Source organism: Dendrobates tinctorius, unplaced genomic scaffold, assembly GCF_039654945.1.
Source record: "Dendrobates tinctorius isolate UK_male_01 unplaced genomic scaffold, ASM3965494v1 ptg000122l, whole genome shotgun sequence".
NCBI classification, from domain to species: Eukaryota; Metazoa; Chordata; class Amphibia; order Anura; family Dendrobatidae; genus Dendrobates; species Dendrobates tinctorius.
The window spans coordinates 5339987-5364370 of NW_027361790.1; the positions used below are offsets into that span (position 1 = coordinate 5339987).

The 24384-nt window shown below is 44.2% G+C and overlaps 1 protein-coding gene across 3 annotated transcripts in view; it reads left to right on the forward strand.

Moving 5' to 3' along the window:
• The window catches only part of TAFA2 (TAFA chemokine like family member 2), a 445777-nt gene that overhangs the window by 263076 nt on the left and 158317 nt on the right, over nucleotides 1-24384 (forward strand). For 2 of the 3 annotated variants that reach the window (XM_073541520.1, XM_073541521.1), the window contains exon 2: nucleotides 8140-8194. The exons of the other annotated variant lie outside the window; for it this stretch is intronic. In XM_073541520.1, the coding sequence (XP_073397621.1) occupies nucleotides 8140-8194 (55 nt within the window). The remainder of the gene's footprint in view (nucleotides 1-8139; nucleotides 8195-24384) is intronic. 3 annotated transcript variants of the gene reach the window in all.

Genomic DNA, 24384 nt, shown 5'->3' on the forward strand with positions numbered 1-24384 from the left:
AGGGTCTGGAGGTCATGCCGACATAAATTTTTTCACATGGACATACGGCATAGTAAACTACACCGATAGAGTTGCAAGTGATGTGCTGCGTGATATTATATGTTATACCGCCATCACTAGATAAAAAAGAAAAAGCCTGTTTCATATTGGGACATGCAATGCACTCCTTACACGGAAAAAATCCCCACTTGGGTCCCTTGGACCCAAATGTTTTCTCAGGCCTTTGGCCCGCATGATAACTGTGCACTAATTTGTCCCATAGGTTACTAGACCTCCTGTATGTAATGGAAGGATGTCTGGGGACATATTTTTCCAGAATTCTATCGGTCATGAGGATTGGCCAATATTTCTCTAAAGCCTGCCTCATTTCATGCCACTTGTCATTGAACGAAGAAATGAATCTCACTTTTTGTGTTTCTGTAGGTTTATGTTTTGGAACAAATAGATCTGCTCGCTTTGCCTGATTGGCTTTCCTCATTCCTCTGTAAATACTGCGTCTGGAGTAACCTCTAGACGCAAACCTCAATGTAAGATCCTCCACTTGCCCCCGATATGCTTCCTCGCTTGAGCAAATGCGTTTTGCCCTAAGAAATTGTCCTGTTGGAATCCCTTCCACCAATGGTTTAGGATGTGAGGACGCAGCGTGTAGAATTGAATTTACCGCTGTTTCCTTCCGAAACATGTCAGTGTGTAAAAAACCATCTGGTCCCTTGAAGATTTTGATATCCAGAAAATCTATGTCAAACTGACTGTACTTACACGTGAGCCTGACATTGATGGAATTGTTAAGTATACTGAGAAAGCTGAGAAGGTCCTGTTCTGTCCCCTGCCAAATCAGGAGAATGTCATCTATGTAGCGGGCCCAGAACAGGACCTTCTCAATGAAGGCAACAGGGCGGGTGAAAAAGATGTCCCTTTCCCACCTGCCCAAAAACAAGTTGGCATATGAGGGGGCGAACACCGCCTCCATAGCCGTACCTTGTTTTTGCAAATAGATGGTTTCTTTGAACATAAAGTAATTGTGTTCAAGGGCAAATTTTAATAATGTCACCAAAAAACTGACAAACTTCTCATCATAATCGGCCATCATCAAATATGTCTGGGTGGCCCGTACACCATCCTGGTGTTGGATGGAGGTGTATAGGGACTCAACATCAAAACTGACGAGCCACATATCATCTTCAATTGGGATGCCCTCAATTTTTCGGAGGACATCGCTTGTATCTTTCACATAGGATGGCAGGTCAGAGACTAGAGGTTTCAAATGGAAGTCCAAGTATTTAGACACAATTTCACATAAACTCCCATTACCCGACACAATCGGTCGTCCAGGTGGAGTAGTGCAATTTTTATGAATTTTTGGTATAAAATATATACACGCCACCTTAGGGAATTCAGGTACAAGGTTGTCCCTGAGCTCCCGATTAATCAACCCATCTACAAAGGCACGTTCCAAAGTTGTTTTAATTTCCTGCTGATATGCTGAGGTAGGATTAAAAGTCATTTTCTGATAACATCTCCCATCCCTCAATTGTCTGAATGCCTCCTTCTCATATGCTGTAACGGGCCATACCACCACATTTCCCCCTTTATCCGCGGGTTTTATCACCACTTCTTTAAGCTTACTCAGTTCTTTAAGCCCTTCACTTTGAGCAAACGAAAGATTACCCTGTGAAACATGTCTCGAAATTTTTTCAAATTCATCAGTGACCAATCGTACAAAAATTTCAACATTTGAATATAGATTAAGAGGGGGAAACTTTTTTGGGACCGTAGGTTTAAACTTACCCTTGTTGGCAGGTCCTTCATTTTCTTCATTAAGTTCTTCCAAGATGGCAATGGCATCCATTTCTTTAGGACTCCATGTATCCCCATTATTACCCTTATCATGTAATTTTTTAAGTATTAATTTTCGTGCGAACAGGTGGAGGTCTTTTATCGCTGTAAAACAATTAAATGGAGCCGTAGGTGAAAAGGAAAGTCCTAAACTTAAAACTTCCATCTGTGGTTGAGTTAGCTGTAACTTGGAAAGATTTATTACCTGGAGTCTGGAGGAAGTCAACGTGTCCATCCTCTTATCCCTTTTTCTATAATATGCATTTCTTCTCTTATTGATATTTACAGCCTCTCTGCCCTGACACGTCGGGCGGAGGAGTGGCTTGCCTGTCTACGGCGTCATCCTGCAGCGTGGTGCGTTGCCTTGGCAGCGCGTCCTCCCTGGCTCAACCCAGCCATCTCCACATCGTGACGTGTGTGATGGGGAGTGGCTGTATGGCCGGGAGACGCACGCCATGATGACGTCACACGCCGGGCACTGGGCGACTTTCCAGGTGTGAGAGATTTGTAATCATGCCGTTATATATACCCCTATGCACCTCGTAGCCACACTCACTTACCTCCCAGGACGAAGGTAAGGCGAAACGCACATCGGGGACTGCGGTATCACAGGTCATATGTGCTTTTTTTCTTAGGGGCTGCTGTTACATACTTTGAATAGGGGCATATATGCCATGTGCACATCTGTGTTGTTCATCGCATTATTTTTATGGCATTCAACTTTGAGTATACATAATATCTACTGCCCCTAATTTAGATAGTGTTGGGCATTGAGTCTGGCGGCATACTTACATACATTTGAGTGAGCCTCTCTTTTTTCACTTTCATGTTTACCATTTTGGCCATATTTAAATGTACTATTCCATGATTTTGTATGCTATTGGAGTACTACTGTCTAGTGTCACTGTTATTGCAGCAGAGTAATATACATTATTAGCACCTTTTTACCACATGCTTTATGTGCTACTGCTATTGTAGCAATGTTATGCACTGATTTTGGTGACATTTTACATAGTCTGCAGAGAGCCTCCCTTCTATTGTAGGGTTAATTGTTTTGGCTGTACCTACCATATTATCTTGTAATCTTGGATGCTTTTATAGTATCTTTGTCAAGCATTACCATCATTGCAGTAGACTACAGTTTTTCTGCTCATGATTGTTTGTGTCCTGTATACCCCCTATGCTCCATACTGGATGTACTTTATTATGACTTTTTGATACATTATCTCTGGTGTACACTTTCTACATCTAATTAGCACATATGTATTTGTGATACCCATTGATATACCCATCTCTTTTTATCATGTCTGTGTCTTTTGCGGGATGGAGGATATGTATATGGTCATGGGACTATGGGATGGGGGATATGTATATGGGCACGGGACTATGGGATGGAGAATGTGTGATGGGTATATGGGCACTGGACTATGGGATGGAGGATATATATGACGGGTATATGGGCACTCGACTATGGGATGGCGAATATGTATGATGGGTATATGGGCATGGGACTATGGGATGGAGAATATGTATGATGGGTATATGGGCACTCGAATATGGGATGGATGATATGTATGATGGGTGTATGGGCATGGGACTATGGGATGGAGGATGTGTGATGGGTATATGGGCACTGGACTATGGGATGGAGGATATATATGACGGGTATATGGGCACTCGACTATGGGATGGCGAATATGTATGATGGGTATATGGGCATGGGACTATGGGATGGAGAATATGTATGATGGGTATATGGGCACTCGAATATGGGATGGATGATATGTATGATGGGTGTATGGGCATGGGACTATGGGATGGAGAATGTGTGATGGGTATATGGGCACTGGACTATGGGATGGAGGATATATATGACGGGTATATGGGCACTCGACTATGGGATGGCGAATATGTATGATGGGTATATGGGCATGGGACTATGGGATGGAGAATATGTATGATGGGTATATGGGCACTCGAATATGGGATGGAGGATATGTATGATGGGTGTATGGGCATGGGACTATGGGATGGAGGATGTGTGATGGGTATATGGGCATGGGACTATGGGATGGAGGATGTGTGATGGGTATATGGGCACAGGACTATGGGATGAAGGATAATTATAATTTGTTATAACTAACCACAGTTAGTTACTATGCTCGGGCAGCGCCGGGCTCTTCAGCTAGTTTATTATATTACCCTATTTATTATATTGATGTCTGGATCATACTATACAAGCACATTTTACTATTTACCTTTTGTATTCCCCCTATTTCCTCATAGATTGTAAGCTCTTGTGAGCAGAGATGAGCGAATATATCAATTTTCAGTTCGGATTACGATTGCCGAATTTGCAATATTTGCCGATCATAGTCGAACGCCATTGGGGTCAGTGGGAGTACAGATGAGCGAATATGTTTGGAAATGACAGTCAAACATAAATTTGGCACAAATATAGTATGAATATGGCACGAACATGGCAAATTTGGATTCGGCGATCGTTTTCCAAACATATTCGCTCATCTCAACTTGCGAGCAGGACCCAGGCTCCACTTGATTTGCATTTAAATTAGTTGTTACTTTGTAATGTCTGATATTGGCTGTTCATGTTCCATCTGAATTGTAAAGTGCTGTGGAATATGTTGGCGTTATTGAAATAAAATTATTATTTGAAATATTCAAATATTCTTTATGGGAACAAGAATGAAAATAAGGGTTTATGCTCTCAATGCTTCATACAACCTCTGATATGTAAGGAGTTGTAATTAATTGGTTCCATCTAAAAATAATTGCGGCATTCTCCAGTCTATAGTTTTACTTAATTTAAGATCCACTCCTAACTTTTGTAAAAAAATGCATCAAGAATTTTGAATTCTAAATGTGTTTCATTAGAAATCCCACAAACAAAATCCCTTGACCATGATTGCCTTCTATATAAATTGCATTTTAACTACTCTCAAATTATTCCCAATACATATTGCATTAGGTATGTAGGTAATTAGAGGAGAACAGGCATTTGCCTTGACTAAATGAATGTTATTTTTAACTTTGAAGAGTATATGACTTTCTAATGAAATTACTCAGTTCTTTAGTTCCGTGTATGTGTCTTTTCCCCTTAAGTGATTTATATTCAGGCTGCCTTTGATCAGTGCTGTTTCTGCAATCTAAAACACCTGCTGTGGATTAGCATGAGTAACACAGAGGTAATTTCAATTTATGCAGGTAGGGAAGCAATCCAGTCATTGGAGCATGGCGAGCCTTTGTTGGCTTTTCTAATCGCACTAACATATTACATGAAGTATAAAACATAAATCAACAGTTAAATCGATAAATACAACTGATCTTTGCATTTATAACTTAAACTTGAATAACTTCAGGTTTCTAAAACGTATGGACATGATTATATATGGTATATTGTTGAGAATACATATACATGTCATAGTAAGTGAATGGGTGATAAAGAGATGGATCATTTATAAGTTACCTTCCGTATGGCATTACTTAAAAATTATGAATCCATTGCAATGAACATAACTATATGTGGCCTTGTATTATTGTAAAATTAAAACCTAAAGAAATGAACTGGAATATAAATGTTACGCCAACAGGGCATGATAAAGTATAGTGGGCTCACTAGACCACTGATGGTGCAGTGGCGGCTGTGTACCCGATACTCAACTAGCAGGACTGTGGATCTCATAAACCAAAAGATATTCATTAACAAGGTTAAACAAAAAGGGAAAAGGTGTCAGAGGGAAGGAACCTGTGGATCATGGCACTGTACCACGTAGTGGAGCATCGGGCAAGATATACCCTTTACAGGGATTCCCCCGTCACAACACCAGGTGGCCTAAATGCCTTGAATCCTGGACCAGAGGACGACCCGTATTGACCGACTAGAAACACTCTGGAATACTTGGCTCTGCTGGTGGAGAGAATCCCGGAAGCTCCATGAAATCCCAGAAAGGCTGATCCAACCGGTATCAGTATCGGGAGGGTTCCATGAGGAGAGGCTTGGAGTGGGAATTGGAGTGACCAGAGAGATCCAGGATAGGAAGCACCAGAAGAGGATTCTGTGAAAACAGAGTAGACAGTATAGTACAGAGCACAGCAAAGCGTGGCCTGAAGCTAAGTCAACAATCCCAGAGAATGAACATGTTGCCCAGGCACCTCCCTTAAGGGGAGGATGCCTTTTATGCACATAACATAACAGCACAGACAGCCCTAATACAGAACAGGTGCCCTGCTGTTTTAAGTATGTTCAGGAATTGGGGAGCGCATCCTAAGATCATTTCCAGGAGACCTGCCAAGAGGATGCAGGTTCTTAGCAGAGAAAGGAGCCACTGATCATCTGGAGCCACGGACAGGGTGAGTAGTACCAGTGGAGCTGCGTGATAAGCGCCGGTCTCCCTGCGCAGCAGAGACCGGGCCTGCAGCTGAGGGCATGACAATAAGTTGGTATGTATGCAATGTGTAAGTGCAAGTTCACACTGGCCACTAAGCAAACAAAATACAAGATAAAAACAAAAGAAGAAAATACCCTGCAGTAAAACTTTACCATATGTCACATGACGTAAATGTGAATAAGGGCTGAGTAGGACCTTATTCACATTTATTTCTCTTGACATATGATACGGTTTTAATGCTAGAGGTTAGGACCATCCTTAAATAGGGTCACCATGATGTGGTGGGATGGCTTTTACAAAATTCTGTTACCTAAGTACCCTATATTATTTTCATGCTCAATTGGTACTTATTTATTTATTGCAGGGCATTTGTTCACTTGTTTTTATCTTAAATTTTGTTTATTTATGAAATTGTTGATATAAAAAGCAGTTGCCTTATGAATGCTATACAGATGTCATACACAATAAGGAAATGGACATATAGATGGCAGACAGATAAAAAATCATCAGTTTTATCAAGATCTAAGGAGTAATGTTTCTCATTGTGTAGAGTGTCATGCCAGGACTGACTTGTCATAGTAATCAGACTTATATGCCATGCATATTGCTCTTGGAAATTAAACATGCAAATTACCTGTTCAGAGAGGAATAGCACGTGAACGCTAGTGTCACCTATTGGAGGTAGCAATATCGACCCTTTAACAAGCCTTGCCATATGACAGGATAAAATACAAACTGGATTATCATATCATATCAGACCAGTGTGTATAGAGTTGTCCATCTCCAGAGTCACTGGATAACTCTATCTTCTTTAGTGTCTATGCTCTTATGAACAGTGGGGTCTTCTCTCTCCTATAGAGGGTAAGCTCTTATGGTCAGTTGGATCCTATCTCTCTCTATCTTATAATGTGTAACCCCTTTTGGTCAGAGGGGTTGTCTCTCTCTTTCAACTTTTCCACTTGTATTTTCCAAGCAATTACAAGCTTTCCAGTTTTGAGATTTGCACAAATTTATTTGCCGCAAATCTAATTTTTGGGGAAAATTTGACAAAGTTTGTGAGTTTGAATTTCAAAAGATTCACTTATCTCTGAATCTATCAGTAAGGTCATTCTGAAGGCAGAGTTTTTAATGTTATGTTTCTTCTCTTGAACAATCTTCTAATCTGACCTATGATCACAATGACTAGTAGCAGTTAAAGAGGTTAGGGCCTTTCACACATAGCGAGATAGCTAGCGATTTTGTGACGCAACAGCGATATCGCTAGCGATCTCGCTTTATGTGACACGTACCTGCGACCACCCCCCCACTGGACATTGCTGATCGCACTCGAATGTCCTGGGCCATTTTTTCCTCGTTGGTGTCCCACTGGCGCCGACTAGCGACGCAGGCTGAAGTCATCATCATCATTGCTGCGGTGTGACAGGTAACAGCGACCCCCAATGGATCGCTTATCGCTGCTGCGTCACTGGAGAGATCTGCCTGTTTGGCAGCTCACTAGCGACCATTTAGCGCTGCACCAGCAATCCTGACCGGGTCGTATCATTCGGGATCAGTGGTGCATCGCTAAATGTAACGGGACCCGTAGTCTGGGGAAGAGACAATATCAGCTGATTAGTGGAGACTCCTGGTGTCAGCTCATCAAAATAATAAAAAGGACTTATAAAATATGCAAGTTCAGGACAACCCTTTTAAATATTGTCGCATTTGAAGTTGGGATGGAACCAATAAATTAGAAGTACTATTACATGTTTGAAGATTTATGTAGCAAAGACTTAAGGGTTTTGGTGGAGTGGGTTATTCTTTATGTTACGAATATTTGCCATGGATTATTTCTCTAGAATATAATATGGTGCATAAAAAGCTGACAACTAATAATTTACAATTTATTTTGCAGATGTTAAACTGTATTCTTGTGTGCCTGGGGGGAATCTGGATTTTGAATGAAGGAGGTAAGAACTTTTTTTTAACTTAGAAAGTATTTGTGTGAATGATAAATTACTGTAAAATTGCTCCTACTCTCCACTTCTGACCTAGACTTTTTTGTGATGGTTTATGAATTCCTATACATTTTACTGTCATTTCAAGTGGTTATGAAAAAGAGGTTTTTTTTTTTTTTTGTTTTTTTTTACTAAACTGAACTAGAGAATAAAGTTGGCCATATACGCTAAATAATTATCTCCTAATGCTCATATGGCACACAGCTATTTTGCTTTAAACTCCTCCAATGCATTTGCAGCCAGGATGTGCTTATGTTCTCATTGGGGAGAGGGGAGGAAGCCACAGTGCCAGACTCAGAGGGCCAGAAGCATGATGAAATCCAACATGTCCGATTCTTCCTTCCCCAACATCTGTCATGAAGAGTGAGTCTGGAAACATCCATCTGGATTAGTTTGTCCAACAGTCCCATTGACACTCACAAAGTCTCTTAAAAAAGGTTAGTTTAGTACAGCCACAAGTGTATTTCCCAATTATTGATTAAGATGCAGTACATATGCATGGAATATTTTATTATTTATTAATGAAAGAATCCTACCATATTTTTATTATTAATATTTGGCCAGGCTGTCAAAAGCAACCCCATGATTAAGACCCGGGAGGGTTTTTACTGGGTTTTGGACCAATTTTGTAATTTGGCACTCATTTTTTTTGTCTAGTAAATGTCCACTGAAGGTTACAAATGATTCTGTTAAAGTGTGTGGTGAATTTTTGCTATTTAAAACTACATGCAACGCATTGATATATCAAGGACATGACATTAATCTGAGCTGGTGCATTTAGTATGACTTACAATGTTAATGGCAGCATTTCCTAGATAACGTGCGTAGACATATGTGGCATATCTCTGCATAGTAAGGGTCCCCTTACATGACCGACATGCGACACTTAATGATCGCCAATCGGTAGACCTTTACAGTGTTCATGATACGCACTTAGCAATCTGTAGTAGGTTACTCAGTGCACATAGGATGCCATCTTTCAGCAGCGAGGGCACTATTTCTACAGAACAAAGCACCATGGAGAACGAAAAATTTTTTTGCGGTGAGTAGTGTTGAGCGATACCATCCGATATTGAGAAATATCGGATTGGATTGGATAGGCCGATACCCAAAAAGTATTGGGTATCGCCGATTCCGATACCAGAAGTCCCATTCAAGTCAATGGGACAGAAATATCGGAATTAAAAAAACCCCTTTCTGTACTTGCACATCCTGTTCGGGAGGGGGCAAGAGTGTGGGCGATGCGTGGGCAGACACTGCGTGTCTGTGTGTGCGGGCGGGGTCTGTGTGGGCCTGCCGGGGGTCTGTACGGACCTGCCGGAGGTCTGTGCGGGCCTGCCGTGGGTCTGTATGGGCCTGCCGGGCGTCTGTGTGGGCTGCTGGGGGTCTGTGCCAGCTGCTGGGGGTCTGTGCAGACTGCCGGGGGTCTGTGCCGGCTGCCGGGGGTCTGTGCCGGCTGCCGGGGGTCTGTGCCGGCTGCCGGGGGTCTGTGCGGGCCTGCCGGGGGTCTGTGCGGGACTGCCGGGGGTCTGTGCGGACTGCGGGGGGTCTGTGCGGACTGCCGAGGGTCTGTGCGGGTCTGCCGGGGGTCTGTGCGGGCCTGCCGGGGGTTGTGTGTGTGTGCAGGCATCGTCCGATGGGACTACAAGTCCCATCGGGCTATGCCTGCTACAATGACAGTGATTGACACATTAGCCAATGATGGGACAGTAGTAGTCCCATCATCTGGCTAATGTGCTGAATGTAAAAAAAAAAAATACTACATACATACTACATGCATACTACATATATACAACATTCATACAACATACATACATACTACATATATACTACATTCATACAGCATACATACAAACTACATTCATACAACATATATACTACATATATACTACATTCATACAGCAAACATACATACTACATACATACTTCATATATACAACATACATACTACATACATACTACATATATACTACATTTATACAGCATACATACATACATAGTACATACTACATACATACAACATGCTATAGACATACAAAATACATACTACATACATACTACAGACATGCAACATACATACTACATACAATACATTCATACAATACATACATATAGACATACAGTACATATAACATAGAGTACATACTCACCATCACTTGTCACTTTGTTCCCCGAAGCCAGTGTCATCTCACTGTAAAAAATATTAAAATAACAAACAATCAATATACTCCCTGATCCGCAGAAATCCACGAGTGTCCCATGACGATCTCCCGTGGAGAACAGCAGCATCAGCTGATGCGACCGCTCTCTAAGGGCCCCAGGAATACAATGATGGGAGGTAGGTATCCTTCCACACTGTATTCCTTCGCCACTGTAAAAAAATAGTCCCTAGTCTCACTTTTGGCATTGCTGTGTGAGAAAGTTCCCACGCAGCTTTTGCCAAAAAGTGAGAGCAGTGAACAATAGTAACCTCTCAGTGATGCAGTGCAGGAGATCGTCGTGGGACACTCATGTATTTCTGCAGATCAGGGAGTATATTGCTTGTTTATTATTTTCTATAGATGACACTGGCTTCGGGGAACAAAGTGACAAGTGATGGTGAGTATGTACTCTATTTAATATGTACTGCATGTCTATATGTATGTATTGTATGAATGTATGAATGTATTGTATGTAGTATGTATTATGTATGTAGTATGTCTGTAGCATGTTGTATGTATGTTGTATGTATGTAGTATGTAGTATGTATGTATGTTGTATGAATGTAGTATATATGTAGTATGTATGTAGTATGCATGTATGTATGTTTTATGGATGTAGTAAGTATGTAGTATGTATTTTGTATGTCTGCAGCATGTTGTATGTATGTTGTATGTATGTATGTAGTATGTAGTATGCATGTATGTATGTTGTATGAATGTAGTATATATGAAGTATGTATGTAGTATGTAGTATGTATGTATGTTGTATGAATGTAGTATATATGTAGTATGTATGTAGTATGCATGTATGTTGTATGAATGTAGTATATATGTAGTATGTACTATGTATGTATGTTGTATGAATGTAGTATATATGTAGTATGTATGTAGTATGTATGTTGTATGAATGTTGTATATATGTAGTATGTACTATGTATGTATGTTGTATGAATGTAGTATATATGTAGTATGTATGTAGTATGTATGTTGTATGAATGTTGTATATATGTAGTATGTATGTAGTATGTATGTATGTATGTTGTGTGAATGTAGTATATATGTAGTATGTATGAATGTAGTATATATGTAGTATGTATGTAGTATGTATGTATGTTGTATGAATGTTGTATATATGTAGTATGTATGTAGTATGTATGCATGTTGTATGAATGTAGTATATATGTAGTATGTATGTATGCTGTATGAATGTAGTATATATGTAGTATGTATGTAGTATGTATGTATGTTGTATGAATGTAGTATATATGAAGTATGTATGCAGTATGTATGTATGTTGTATGAATGTTGTATGTATGTAGTATGTATATATATATATATTTTTTACATTCAACGCATTAGCCGGATGATGGGACTACTACTGTCCCATCATTGGCTAATGTGTCAATCACTGTCATTGTAGCAGGCAAAGCCCGATGGGACTTGTAGTCCCATCGGACGATGCCTGCACACAGACACAAAGACCCCCGGCAGCCCGCACAGACCACCGGCAGGCCCGTACAGACCCCCGGCAGCCGGCACAGACCCCCGGCAGGCCCGCACAGATCCCCGGCAGCCGGCACAGACCCCCGGCAGGCGGCACAGACCCCCGGCAGGCCCACACAGACCCCCGGCAGTCCGCACAGACCCCCGGCAGCCGGCACAGACCCCCGGCAGGCCCTTACAGACCCCCGGCAGCCGGCACAGACCCCCATCAGGCCCGTACAGACCCCCGGCAGTCCGCACAGACCCCCGGCAGCCGGCACAGACCTCCGGCTGGCCCGCACAGACCACGCATTATGATGCTCACAGACCGCGCATCATGACATCATTTCAGCAGCCAATCACAGCCACAACAGTGGCTCATTGCATTATGGAAACTTCAGATTCCTGTATCTGATATTGTAAAAATATCGGTACTCGGTATCGGAATTCCGATACAGCGAATATCGTCCGATACCCGATATTTGCAGTATCGGAATGCTCAACACTAGCAGTGAGCAAAAGATAATTTCACCCGATAAAAAGCGTTTTGTATGCGCATTAGGTGATTGGCAGCCTGTTTATACTGCAATATAATTGTGAAACAAATGTTTTTTTATGAATGCTTCTTCACTATTATTTTTCAGTGTAAATTCAGTTTAACCCCTTAGTGACCGAGCTAATTTTAACCTTACAGACCAATCCAAACTTTAGAAATCTGACCAGTGTCACTTTATTTTGTAATAAGTCTGGAATGCTTTAATGTATCCTGGTTATTCTAAGATTGTTTTTCCTGTCACATTGTACTTCATGATAGTGGTAAAAGTTGTTCCATATGACTTGTGTTTGTTTGTGAAAATATCGCAATTTTGGTGAAACGTTTGAAAAAAATTACAATTTTTTAAGATTTCAATCCTTTTATCCTTAAGTCAGTCATGCGGTTTAAAATAATTAATAACTAACATTTCCCATATGCCTACTTTATATCTGCATCAGTTTTCAAATATCATTTTATTTTATTAGGATGGGGTTATAAGTTAAGTAGCAATTTCTAATTTTTTCAACAAACTTACTGTTAGGAATGGCGGAACGTAATAAATAGAATAATAATAAAGTGCGTTCGCCGCTCGGGGTCCACCGTGCAGTAGGTGGTATAACTGCTGCTAAGTAGTGGCAGACAAGCAATATGGCGGTATGATGCACACGGGTTAAACTTCACCCAGAGTGCGCAGAGCGGCCTCTGTTCACACACAGAGGTGCCGCAACAAAAAACATACAAAACGCTGAACCTGTGAGTGACACAGGCTTCAGGTAGATGCACACACGGTATCTGGTCACAGGAGCAGGACCCAAGACAGAGGAGCTGCGTCCCTCTAGACCTACCGTGTGTGCGGCATCGCTTCTGCAGACGCCAAGGAGGGCTGCAACTGCAGCGCGGCGTAGGACACTGCCGCTCGGCGACAAAGCAGAAAGCAAGCGCGATGTCGGACGCTAGCGTAGCGGTGCGGTGAGCACAGTGGCTTAAGGCTTGCCACTGACTGGCGCTGACTGTAAAACTAATTCCCTATCCACATGTGTATTATCAGAGGGAAGGGGTTTCAAATGAGTCAGTCACCAGAATCATGCATCCGTCACCATTCACACATAGCAAGTATAGTCTATACTAGCGCATGGCGGAACAGCCATGCGCGCTTTTTATAGCCGTGCGGGACCTTCCAAATCTCCGAGATGGACCAATGAGATCTGAATCATAGAATCATAGAATCATAGAATCGTAGAGTTGGAAGGGACCTCCTGGGCCATCTGGTCCAACCCCCTGCTCAAAGCAGGATTCGCTAAATCATCCCAGTCAGATGTCTGTCCAGCCTCTGTTTGAAGACTTCCATTGAAGGAGAACTCACCACTTCTCGTGGCAGCCTGTTCCACTCATTGATCACTCTAACTGTCAAAAAGTTTTTTTCTAATTTCTAATCTGTGTCTCCTCCCATTCAGTTTCATCCCATTGCTTCTAGTCTTTCCTTGTGCAAATGAGAATAAAGTTGATCCTTCTACAATGTGACAGCCCTTTAGATATTTGTAGACAGCTATTAAGTCTCCTCTCAGTCTTCTCTTTTGCAAACTAAACATTCCCAAATCCTGCAACCTTTCCTCATAAGACAGGGTTTGCAGACCGGTCACCATTCTGGTCGCTCTTTTCTGAACTTGCTCCAGTTTGTTGATGTCTTTTTTAAAATGTGGTGCCCAAAACTGGACACAATATTCCAGATGAGGTCTGACCAAAGAGGAGTAGAGGGAAATAATGACTTCACGTGATCTAGACTGTATGCTTCTGTTAATACATCCTAGAATTGCATTTGCCTTTTTTGCTGCTGCATCACACTGTTGACTCATATTCAGTCTGTGATCTATTAGTATACCCAAGTCTTTTTCACATGTGCTGTCACTTAGCCCTATTCCTCCCATTCTATATATGCTTTTTTCATTTTTATTGCCCAGATGTAGTACTTTGCATTTCTCCCTGTTAAAAACCATTCTGTTAGTTGCTGCCCACTTCTCCAGTTTATTTAAATCTTTTTGAATCCTCTCTCTCTCTTCTCTAGTATTAGCTATCCCTCCTAGCTTTGTGTCATCAGCAAATTTAATCAGTTTACCCTCAATTCCATCATCTAAATCGTTGATAAAGATGTTGAACAATACAGGGCCCAGGACAGAGCCCTGTGGTACCCCACTTGAGACATTCTTCCAACTGGATGTGCAGCCATTTACGACCACTCTTTGGGTCCGATCACTAAGCCAGTTATGAATCCACCTAACAGTTGCCTTGTCCATTCCATACTTAGTTATTTCTTCAATAAGGATTGTATGAGAGACTTTGTCAAATGCTTTGCTGAAGTCAAGATATACTATATCTACAGCATTTCCTTGATCCACCCAATCAGTAATACCGTCATAGAAGGAAATTAAATTAGTCTGACATGACTTATTAGTTACAAACCCATGCTGACTCTGTTTAATCACTTCATTCTTATCCAGGTATTGACATACATGTTGTTTAATAATTTGTTCAAAGATCTTTCCTGGTATAGAAGTCAGACTCACCGGCCTATAGTTGCCTGGGTCCACCTTCTTCCCCTTTTTGAAGATAGGAACAACATTTGCTCTTCTCCAGTCTTCTGGCACTTCTCCTGTTCTCCAAGAATTTTCAAAGATTATGGAGAGGGGTTCAAAAATTTCTTCTGCTATCTCCTTCAGTACTCTGGGGTGTAATTCATCTGGACCTGGAGACTTGAATTCATTTAGGTTAGCTAAGTGTTTCCTCACTATCTTTCTGTTTATAGATATCCTGGATTCTTCTATTCCCTTAATAGGACATTGAATAACAGTTGATGTTACATTTCCTTTCTGAGAGAAAACAGATGCAAAATAGGAATTTAAAAGTTCAGCCTTCTCAACATCCTGTCTTACCATTTCATCATTTTCAACCTGTAAAAATCCTATAGCATCTTTGACTTTTCTTTTACTTTTGACATATCCCCAAAATCCTTTATTATTGCTTTTGACATCTCTTGCAAGCCTCAATTCATTTTCAGCTTTAGATAATCTGATTTGTGCCCTGCAGGTTCTGCAGACAGCATTATATTCTTCTTTAGATATGCCTCCCTCTTTCCATTTTATAAACATTTTTTTCTTCCTTTTTAGCATGTGCTTAAGTTCTGTGTTCATCCATCCTGGTTTCCTTAAATGCTTCCTATTCTTCCCTCTTTTCGGAATTGTTAACAACTGTGCTTTGAGAATTTCATTTTTCAAGATTTCCCATCCTTCCTGGACATTTTTGTCTTTAAGGATATCCAGCCATTGGATCCCTCCAATTCTCTTTCTGAATCCCTTAAAATCTGCCTTTCTGAAATCTAACCTTGACGTCTGAGTCTTCACAGGTCTTCCGCCTCTAGTTATCCAAAATTCTAAAATAGCATGGTCGCTACCTCCTAGGGTCCCAGCCACTTTTACCTCCTCAACCATTTCCTCCCTGTTTATAAGAATTAGATCCAAGGTAGCAGTTCCCCTTGTTTTCACCCTTACCTTTTGGAACAGGACCTGGGCACATGACTCCCGATCTCCAATGGGAGATCGTCTCGTGAGCATGCCCAGTAGGAGCACAGAGGGACTTAGTCTCTGGAGCGGTCTGCTGCTAAGCAATCTCCTCTGCAGTAGAAAGACAGCAGGAGACCGGAGAATGTGAGGCTCTGGATTCCTGCAGAGCAGACGCAGAAACCTGATGCCTAACATTACCCCCCCTCCTAGGGCCCCCTCCTCTCTGAGCCTTCCAATCCACCACCCTGTGCCCATCAGAGGCATAGGCCTCAGACTCGTCCGAAGGCAAGTCTGATATCCCGGTAGGTGACACGGAAAACCGGGACACGTGGAAGGTATCAGAGGTGGCAAGATGCCCAGGTTTAAGAAGGGACACGTGGGAGACAATGGGAGCGGCAAAACCGCCCGGAGCATAAGTTGAAGTGGGACGCCGCAGTGTGTCGGCAGACGTCTCCACTCTCTGTTTAAGGAAGCTTACCCGAGCACACGAGGTGCATGCCTGAATATATTTCTTAATGTCCTGAGCCCTGTGCGGCCACCAATACGACCCTGCCAGGAGTTTTGTGGTCTGCATGTAGCCACAGTGACCACCCGCCCTGGATGCGTGTGCCCACGCGAGAACCTTCTGCCGAAGGCGAGGGGGGACAAAGGTCTTGCCCTGCGGCACAGAGTTTGGCCATTGCGGGGCCCCGTTATCCTGGTGAACAGAGTGCTGACAGTGGCAACTGCAAGTAGAGCTTAGTGTCGGACGCGCCTCAAGACTGGCGCGAGACACCTCCATGGGCTCTGGGAGTGAACACTCTGGTTCGGGTGATTGCAGAGGTTCAAAGAGGTTGGGAGCCAGAGAAACCTTCCGTCTGGATTGAGCACGCTCCAGCCTGGGCTCTGAAAAACAGAGATCAATATTGGTGGCAATGGCAATCAGCTCCTCCAGATTTGCAGGAACCTCTCTGGTAGAAAGAGCGTCCTTAACATGCTCAGCTAAACCTCTCCAAAACACAGGGATGAGGGCTTTGTCAGACCACTCCAGCTTGGAAGCCAGTGTCCGAAAACGAATGGCATACTGACTAACCGAGAGGGATCCCTGAGTCAAAGCCAGTAGCTGTAGAGAGGTGTCGTGCATGACCCATGGTCCCAGGAAGACCTGCTTAATAGGTGTTAAAAACTGAGCAGCGGTCCGAACCTCTGGGTCACCACGCTCCCATAGTGGCGTAGCCCACTCCAACGCCTTGCCCGACAGAAGGGAAACAATAAACCCCACCTTGGCCCATTCCATAGGGAATCGCGCAGCCAGTAACTCCAGCTGGATAGAGCGCTGGCTGACGAAACCCCTATAGGAGGCGCCATCGCCAGAAAATTTATAGGGCAACGGGAGGCGGGTAACTGTCGGTGCGTGAGAGGACATGGACATACGGGAAACCGCCTCGGCGATCGCCTGTACAGCAGCCTCCGAAGACTTCGCCGCTGCGATGACACTCTCAAGAGTAGCTAACCGACCCTCTAGCTGGCGAATGCACTGAAGAAGTTGCTGCTGATCTGCCATCACTAGCCAGACCCTGGTGCTAGTATAATGTTAGGAACGGCAGAACGCACTAAATAAAATAATAATAAAGTGCGTTCGCCGCTCTGGATCCACCGTGCAGTAGATGGTATAACTGCTGCTAAGTGGTGGCAGACAAGCAATATGGCGGTATGATGCACATGGGTTAAACTTCACCCAGAGTGCACAGAGCGGCCTCTGTTCACACACAGAGGTGCCGCAACAAAAAACATACAAAACGCTGAACTTGTTAGTGACACAGGCTTCATGTAGATGCACACATGGTATCTGGTCACAGGAGCAGGACCCAAGACAGAGGACCTGTGTCCCTCTAGACCTACCGTGTGTGTGGCGTTGCTTCTGCGGTTGCCAAGGAGGGCTGCAACTGCAGCGCGGCGTAGGACACTGCCGCTCGACGACAAAGCAGAAAGCAAGCGCGATGTCGGACGCTAGCATAGCGGTGCGGTGAGCACAGTGGCTTAAGGCTTGCAACTGACTGGCGCTGACTGCAAAACTAATTCCCTATCCACATGCGTATTATCAGAGGGAAGGGGTTTCAAATGAGTCAGTCACCAGAATCATGCATCCGTCACCATTCACACATAGCAAGTATAGTCTATACTAGCGCATGGCGGAACGGCCATGCGCGCTTTTTATAGCCGTGCGGGACCTTCCAGATCTCCGAGATGGACCAATGAGATCTGGAACAGGACCTGGGCACATGACTTCCGATCTCCAATGGGAGATTGTCTCGTGAGCCTGCCCAGTAGAAGCACAGAGGGACTTAGTCTCTGGAGCAGTCTGCTGCAAAGCAATCTCCTCTGCAGTAGAAAGACGGCAGGAGACCGGAGAATGTGATGCTCTGGATTCCTGCAGAGCAGACGCGGAAACCTGACGCCTAACACTTACAAACCTGTTTCTTTAGGGACCTATCCAGATTTCAATGGACCTTGAGGGGCCTATATATTGGAAACTTCCCAAAGGTGATACCATTTTAAAAACTGCACCCCTTAAATATTTTAAAACTGTTGTCAGAATTTTTTTAGCCCTTCATGGACTGCACATCAATTAATGCAAAGTGAACTGAAAAGAAAATAATTAAAATTTTACCTCTAAAAGGTCGCTTATGTCAGGGTCCTGTCAGCGCCGGCATGCAGCCTCCGCACTGTAGGGGTGCCCGGGGTCAGGTACAGCCGGAAAGTACAAACAGGACCTGGGGACGCTGAAATTTGGCAAGCAGTGAAGGACCTATGGTCATGTGACTGCAAGGGGCGGGGCTTAGCATCCTGCTTCCAGAGATGGCAGGACACTAAACAGAAATACTCAGAGTCAGGCAAAACGTGTTAGGCATCTGGTTTCTGACACGTCTATACAGAAACCCAGATTCTCACATGCTGCAGTCTCTTGCCCATCTACTGCAGCAGAAGGGATTGCTGAGGACATTGTCTCACAACAACTGTCTCCAGAGGCTAAGTCCTTTATTCCATCTATTGGGCAGGCTCACGGGACGAGCTCCTATTGGACTTCGGGAGTCAGGTGCTCAGGTCCCGCTCCGGATCCTTTTGGCTCTTCCTGGACTCCTGGAGATTTCCGGAAGGTCCCATGTGCTATAAAAAGTGCGCATGGCCGTTCCGCCAAGCGCTAGTGTAGCACATTATGCTGTGTGTGTATGGTGATGGATGCATGGACTGGTGACTGACTCATTAAGAAACCCCTTCCCTTGGTTAATACGAATGGTGACAGAGTGTCGGTCTAGAGAGTTACAGTGCCAGCGCGCCATTGCATCCCTGCCACAGCAGCCTAGCATCAGTATTGTGCTTGCCTGATAGCAGCGTCCTCTTTGCGGCTGCGTTCCTGCCGCGCTGCAGTTGCAGTGTACGTCCGCAATTGTGACGTCTCTGCCACAGACGTATATGGTAGGTCTAGACGGAGTTGGTGCAGTCAGCCTTCACATCTCCTGTGACCATTTACCGCGTCTGTGGCGCTGAGTCCCTGTGAGTTAAACAGACTCAGCGCTTTTCTATTTCCGTTTATGCTGGCAGCTCTGTGAGTTTAACTGAGCTTGCCCAGTACACCAGGGTGACGTAATAACCCGTGCATTCTATCGCCTTATATTCTGCCATCTCCTAGCAGCGGTCTTACCATCTGCCGCACGGTGGACCCCGGGTGGCGAAGGCACTTTATTTATAATTTTTATTTAGTGCCTTCCGCCACTCCTAACATTACGCTAGCGCCAGGGTCTGGCTAGGGACGGCAGATCAGCAGCAACTGTTGCAATGCATTAAGCAGCACGGCGACCGAGTGGCCGCCCTTGAGAAGTCTCTCTCAGCTGCACAAGCTACTGATGCTGCCGTACAGGCATTAACTGATGCAGTAGCACGTTTGTCTATGTCCACCCTTGCGCCGACAGTTACCCGCCTTCCGTTGCCCGATAAGTTTTCCGGGGATGGCGCCTCCTGTAGGGGTTTTATCAGCCAGTGTTCGATCCATCTGGAGCTGCTGGCTGCACAATTCCCTACGGAACGGGCCAAGGTGGCAGTCTTTATATCCCTACTGTCGGGCAAGGCCCTGGAATGGGCTACGCCGTTATGGGAGCGTGGTGATCCCGATATACGAACCGCAGTGCACCTGCTGATGACCATCAAGCAGGTTTTCCTCGGCCCACGTGTCATGCACGACACCTCCCTGCAGCTACTCGCACTCACTCAGGGATCCCTCTCGGTGAGGCAGTATGCCGTACGTTTTCGCACACTGGCGTCCAAGTTGGAGTGGGCTGATAGGGCCCTTATCCCTGTCTTTTGGAAAGGGTTAGTGGAGCATGTTAAAGACACTCTTTCTACCAGAGAGATTCCTATGACCTAGGAAGAGTTGATTTCCATCTACTCGCGCATTGACCTCCGTTTTTCGGAGCGCGGCTTAGAGCGTGCTCACTCAAAGTGGAAGGGTACTCCGCTTCCCAAATTTTTCGAGCCGCTGGAGCCACCTGAGCCAGAGGTCCTACCTCCTGAGCCCATGGAGGTGTCTCGTACCGATCTTAATACGGACTCACACCAGGAATATGTTTGCAGTTGTCACCACATATGTGCGGTTTCTCCGGAAGCCAGCTCCCCGCAATGGTCTGAGTCTGAGCCAGTTGTCGAGGCCTTTGTCTGTTATGAATGAGTCACCGTAGGAGGCAAAAACAGAAATACAAGCTAAGTCCAGAAAACCAGAGAAGTTGGCAACTATCAGATTGCAGACCCCTGAACCTATCAACACAAGTAGCAGTAGCCGTGGGGGGTTCCTACGATGCCCTAGACCCCTTGATCACAGCCGGAGAATTAAATAGGCCTAAAGAAAGAAAGGGGAAATCTAACCTGCCCCAGAGCAGACCCCAAAGCAATAGGCAGCCCCCAACATATAATGACGGTGAAGCAAGATGAAAACACTAACACAGACAGAAAGATAGACTGAGCAAAGACGGGGCCCAAAACTACCTAGATAGGAAAGGACAGGAAGGCTGCTGTCTGCAATCTGCCAAAACCCTATCAAAGACATAAGCCAACAAGCTGATATGAAAAAGGCCCTGAAGCAGCTAGGCTTCAAAAACTAAATCAGCACTCAGGTATTTTCAGAAGACAGAGCTAAAGGAATTCAGCACACCCCAGCAGGGAATGGCAGAAATCCAGAAAAACAAAGCAAAACAAAGTTAAAGCACAAAAGCAAAAGGCTGAGCAGCAAACTTAGCTTTAGAGGAGCAGGAATTCAGACTGGTCTCCAAGGATCCCACAGAGAAATCACCCACAGGGCAGAAGGGCGTCGGCAGCCTTATATCCAGTCAGTAACTCCACTCAGCCAGTCATCATCATCAGCCTCAGGTGTTTGATAATCAGGCTCACTACCTTTCTTTACCAGAAGAGGGAGTTCCCCGGGCCTCAGTAATGAAGGGGAAAGTGAACTCACAGCATTTGTCCCTCCTCATCTTAGGGCTCAGGTACTTGCTTGGGCGCATGCGTCCAATGCGTCTCACCACCGAGGCTACAAGCAGGTCTCGAAGCTCTTAGCCGCAGCATATTGGTGGCCTCATAGGGCTCGGGATGTTAAGAGGTTCATTCAGGCATGTACCTCTTGTGCTCGGCATAGCCTCTCTAGGCGGAGTGGGGCGACGATAGTCGATACACGGCGGTGTGCCACGGCCACTTCCGCTCCTGCCATTACCCAGATTTCCCTCCTGAAAACGGGCGACCTTGCCTCCGCTGGTACCTTCCATGTGTCCCGGGTTACCATGTCACCTACCAGGACACCAAGCTTGTCTATAGGCGAGTTTGAGCCCTGTGCCACCGCTAGGCACAGGGTGTTGGATCAGAAGGTTCAGGGAGGGGGGGTAATGTTAGGAATCTGGTTTCTGACACGTCTATACAGAAACCCAGATTCTCACATGCTGCAGTCTCTTGCCCATCTGCTGCAGCAGAAGGGATTGCTGAGGAGAGGCTAAGTCCTTTATTCCATTTATTGGGCATGCTCACGGGACGAGCTCCTATTGGACTTCAGGAGTCAGGTGCTCAGGTCCCGCTCCGGATCCTATTGGCTCTTCCTGGACTCCTGGAGATTTCCGGAAGGTTCCATGCACTATAAAAAGTGCGCATGGCCGTTCCGCCATGCGCTAGTGTAGCATATTATGCTGTGTGTGTATGGTGATGGATGCATGGACTGGTGACTGACTCATTAAGAAACCCCTTCCCTTGGTTAATACGAATGGTGACAGAGTGTCGGTCTAGTCAGTTACAGCGCCAGCGAGCCATTGCATCCCTGCCACAGCAGCCTAGCATCAGTATTGCGCTTGCCTGATAGCAGCGTCCTCTTTGTGGCTGCATTCCTGCCACGCTGCAGTTGCAATGTACGTCCGCAGTTGCGACGTCTCTGCCACAGACGTATACGGTAGGTCTAGACGGAGTTGGTGCCATCAGCCTTCACCTCTCCTGTGACCATTTACCGCGTCTGTGTCGCTGAGTCCCTGTGAGTTAAACAGACTCAGCGCTTTTCTATTTCCGTTTATGCTGGCAGCTCTGTGAGTTTAACTGAGCTTGCCCAGTGCACCAGGGTGACGTAATAACCCCGTGCATTCTATCGCCTTATATTCTGCCATCTCCTAGCAGCGGTCTTACCATCTGCCGTATGTGGACCCCGGGTGGCGAAGGCACTTTATTTATAATTTTTATTTAGTGCCTTCCACCACTCCTAACAAAACGGAGGTCATACACAGAGATAGCAGTAAAGTACCAGAACTTAGACAGAACGGATAGTCGGGGCCAAGCAGGGGTCAAAACCAAACAGACATAGAAGGTGCCAAGCAGAATCCAACAAGCAATATCCAGAGAACAGACTGAGTCGTACACAGAGTATCAAGCAACTAGAACACAGCACAAGCACACTCAGGGGTCACCACACTATGCCAAGGGCAAAAGTATAACTGACGGTGATGGGAGCTTCCTGAGGCTATAAGAAGCTTTCCCAGAACCAATGAGAGGCCACCATATTAAGTCCCAGGTGTGCAGTAAGAGTCTGCACTGAGATCAAAACATTAACCCCAGAAGGGCAGGTCCACCAGCACTGGTATCATGACTGCTTAAGCCCCAATTGTTTCACTTTTGCAAGAGGTTACACCAATAAGTGGACTCCACAGTTTGTTGCCCACTTTCTTTCAAGCTCAGAAATGCCCCACATGTAACCAAAAAGTTCTGTTTGGACAAATGGCAGGGCTTGGAATGAAAGGAGCAATATTTGATTTTTGGAACACAAATTTGCTGAAATAGATTGCGGGCTCCATGTCACATTTGCAGGGTGCCTAAGCAGCAGAAATCCCCCCACAACTGATCACATGTTCGAAACTACACCCCTCAGTGATTTTATCTAGGGGTATAGTGAGGATTTTACCAATGCCAATTAATAAATACACATCACATGGAAACTGACAAAGACTGAATAACGTGGAAACAAGATGAAAAGGACAGCACTAAAAACCCCCAATGAAGAAAATGCTTGAATGGAAGACCTCTTGAAAGTGATCCAATTTTATATATATCAAATACTAGTGCAAATATAAATTCTGACTACATACTTAGTGCTCATATATAGTATTCATTTCCTTGCTTATCTCCACTTGGTCCATAATGAATTCATAATAATAATGACCAATCAGAGAAAAATAGCATATATACAAAGAGCTTCACTAATCAAATACATGTACCAAGATTTGATTAAATCCAAAGGGTCTTTTACCCATAGTAACCACCTATAGGGGATGAGCGCTGACAGCCCCGACACGCATTTCGTGTGGGCTTCCTCATGGGACTGTGAATCCATATGTGTTGTCTTCTTATATATACATGCATAAAAAAAGAAGCACATTTTTCTTATATGAAAACTTAAAAAGTTTCTTATATTTGTTTGTATTATTGATCTAGGAAAGTTTGTTGAAATGATAATGACAATTTAACTCTTAGAAATGTGCAACAGAAATCTACAAGTATGCTGGAAAATGATTGTGGCATTTACTAAAAAGCTTGAATTTGACAGTGAGTAAGAGCAGTATACCTGCTTGAAACATGGAGGTTTGACAGGTTTTGACTGTGGTTCTCACCCTATGTGGAATAAAGCAACAGTTTTTAAGGATTATCGAATACTGGTTTATCATCTTATAGTTCTATCTTTTATAAAACATTATGTCAGTGAAACATGATATATGATTGTAAAATATTATGCTTCTTTTTGATTCAAAAAGTGAATATATTTTTAGGAAATAGGAATAGAATTGCTGTTATTCTCACATTTCCTGATCTTCCACTCATGCT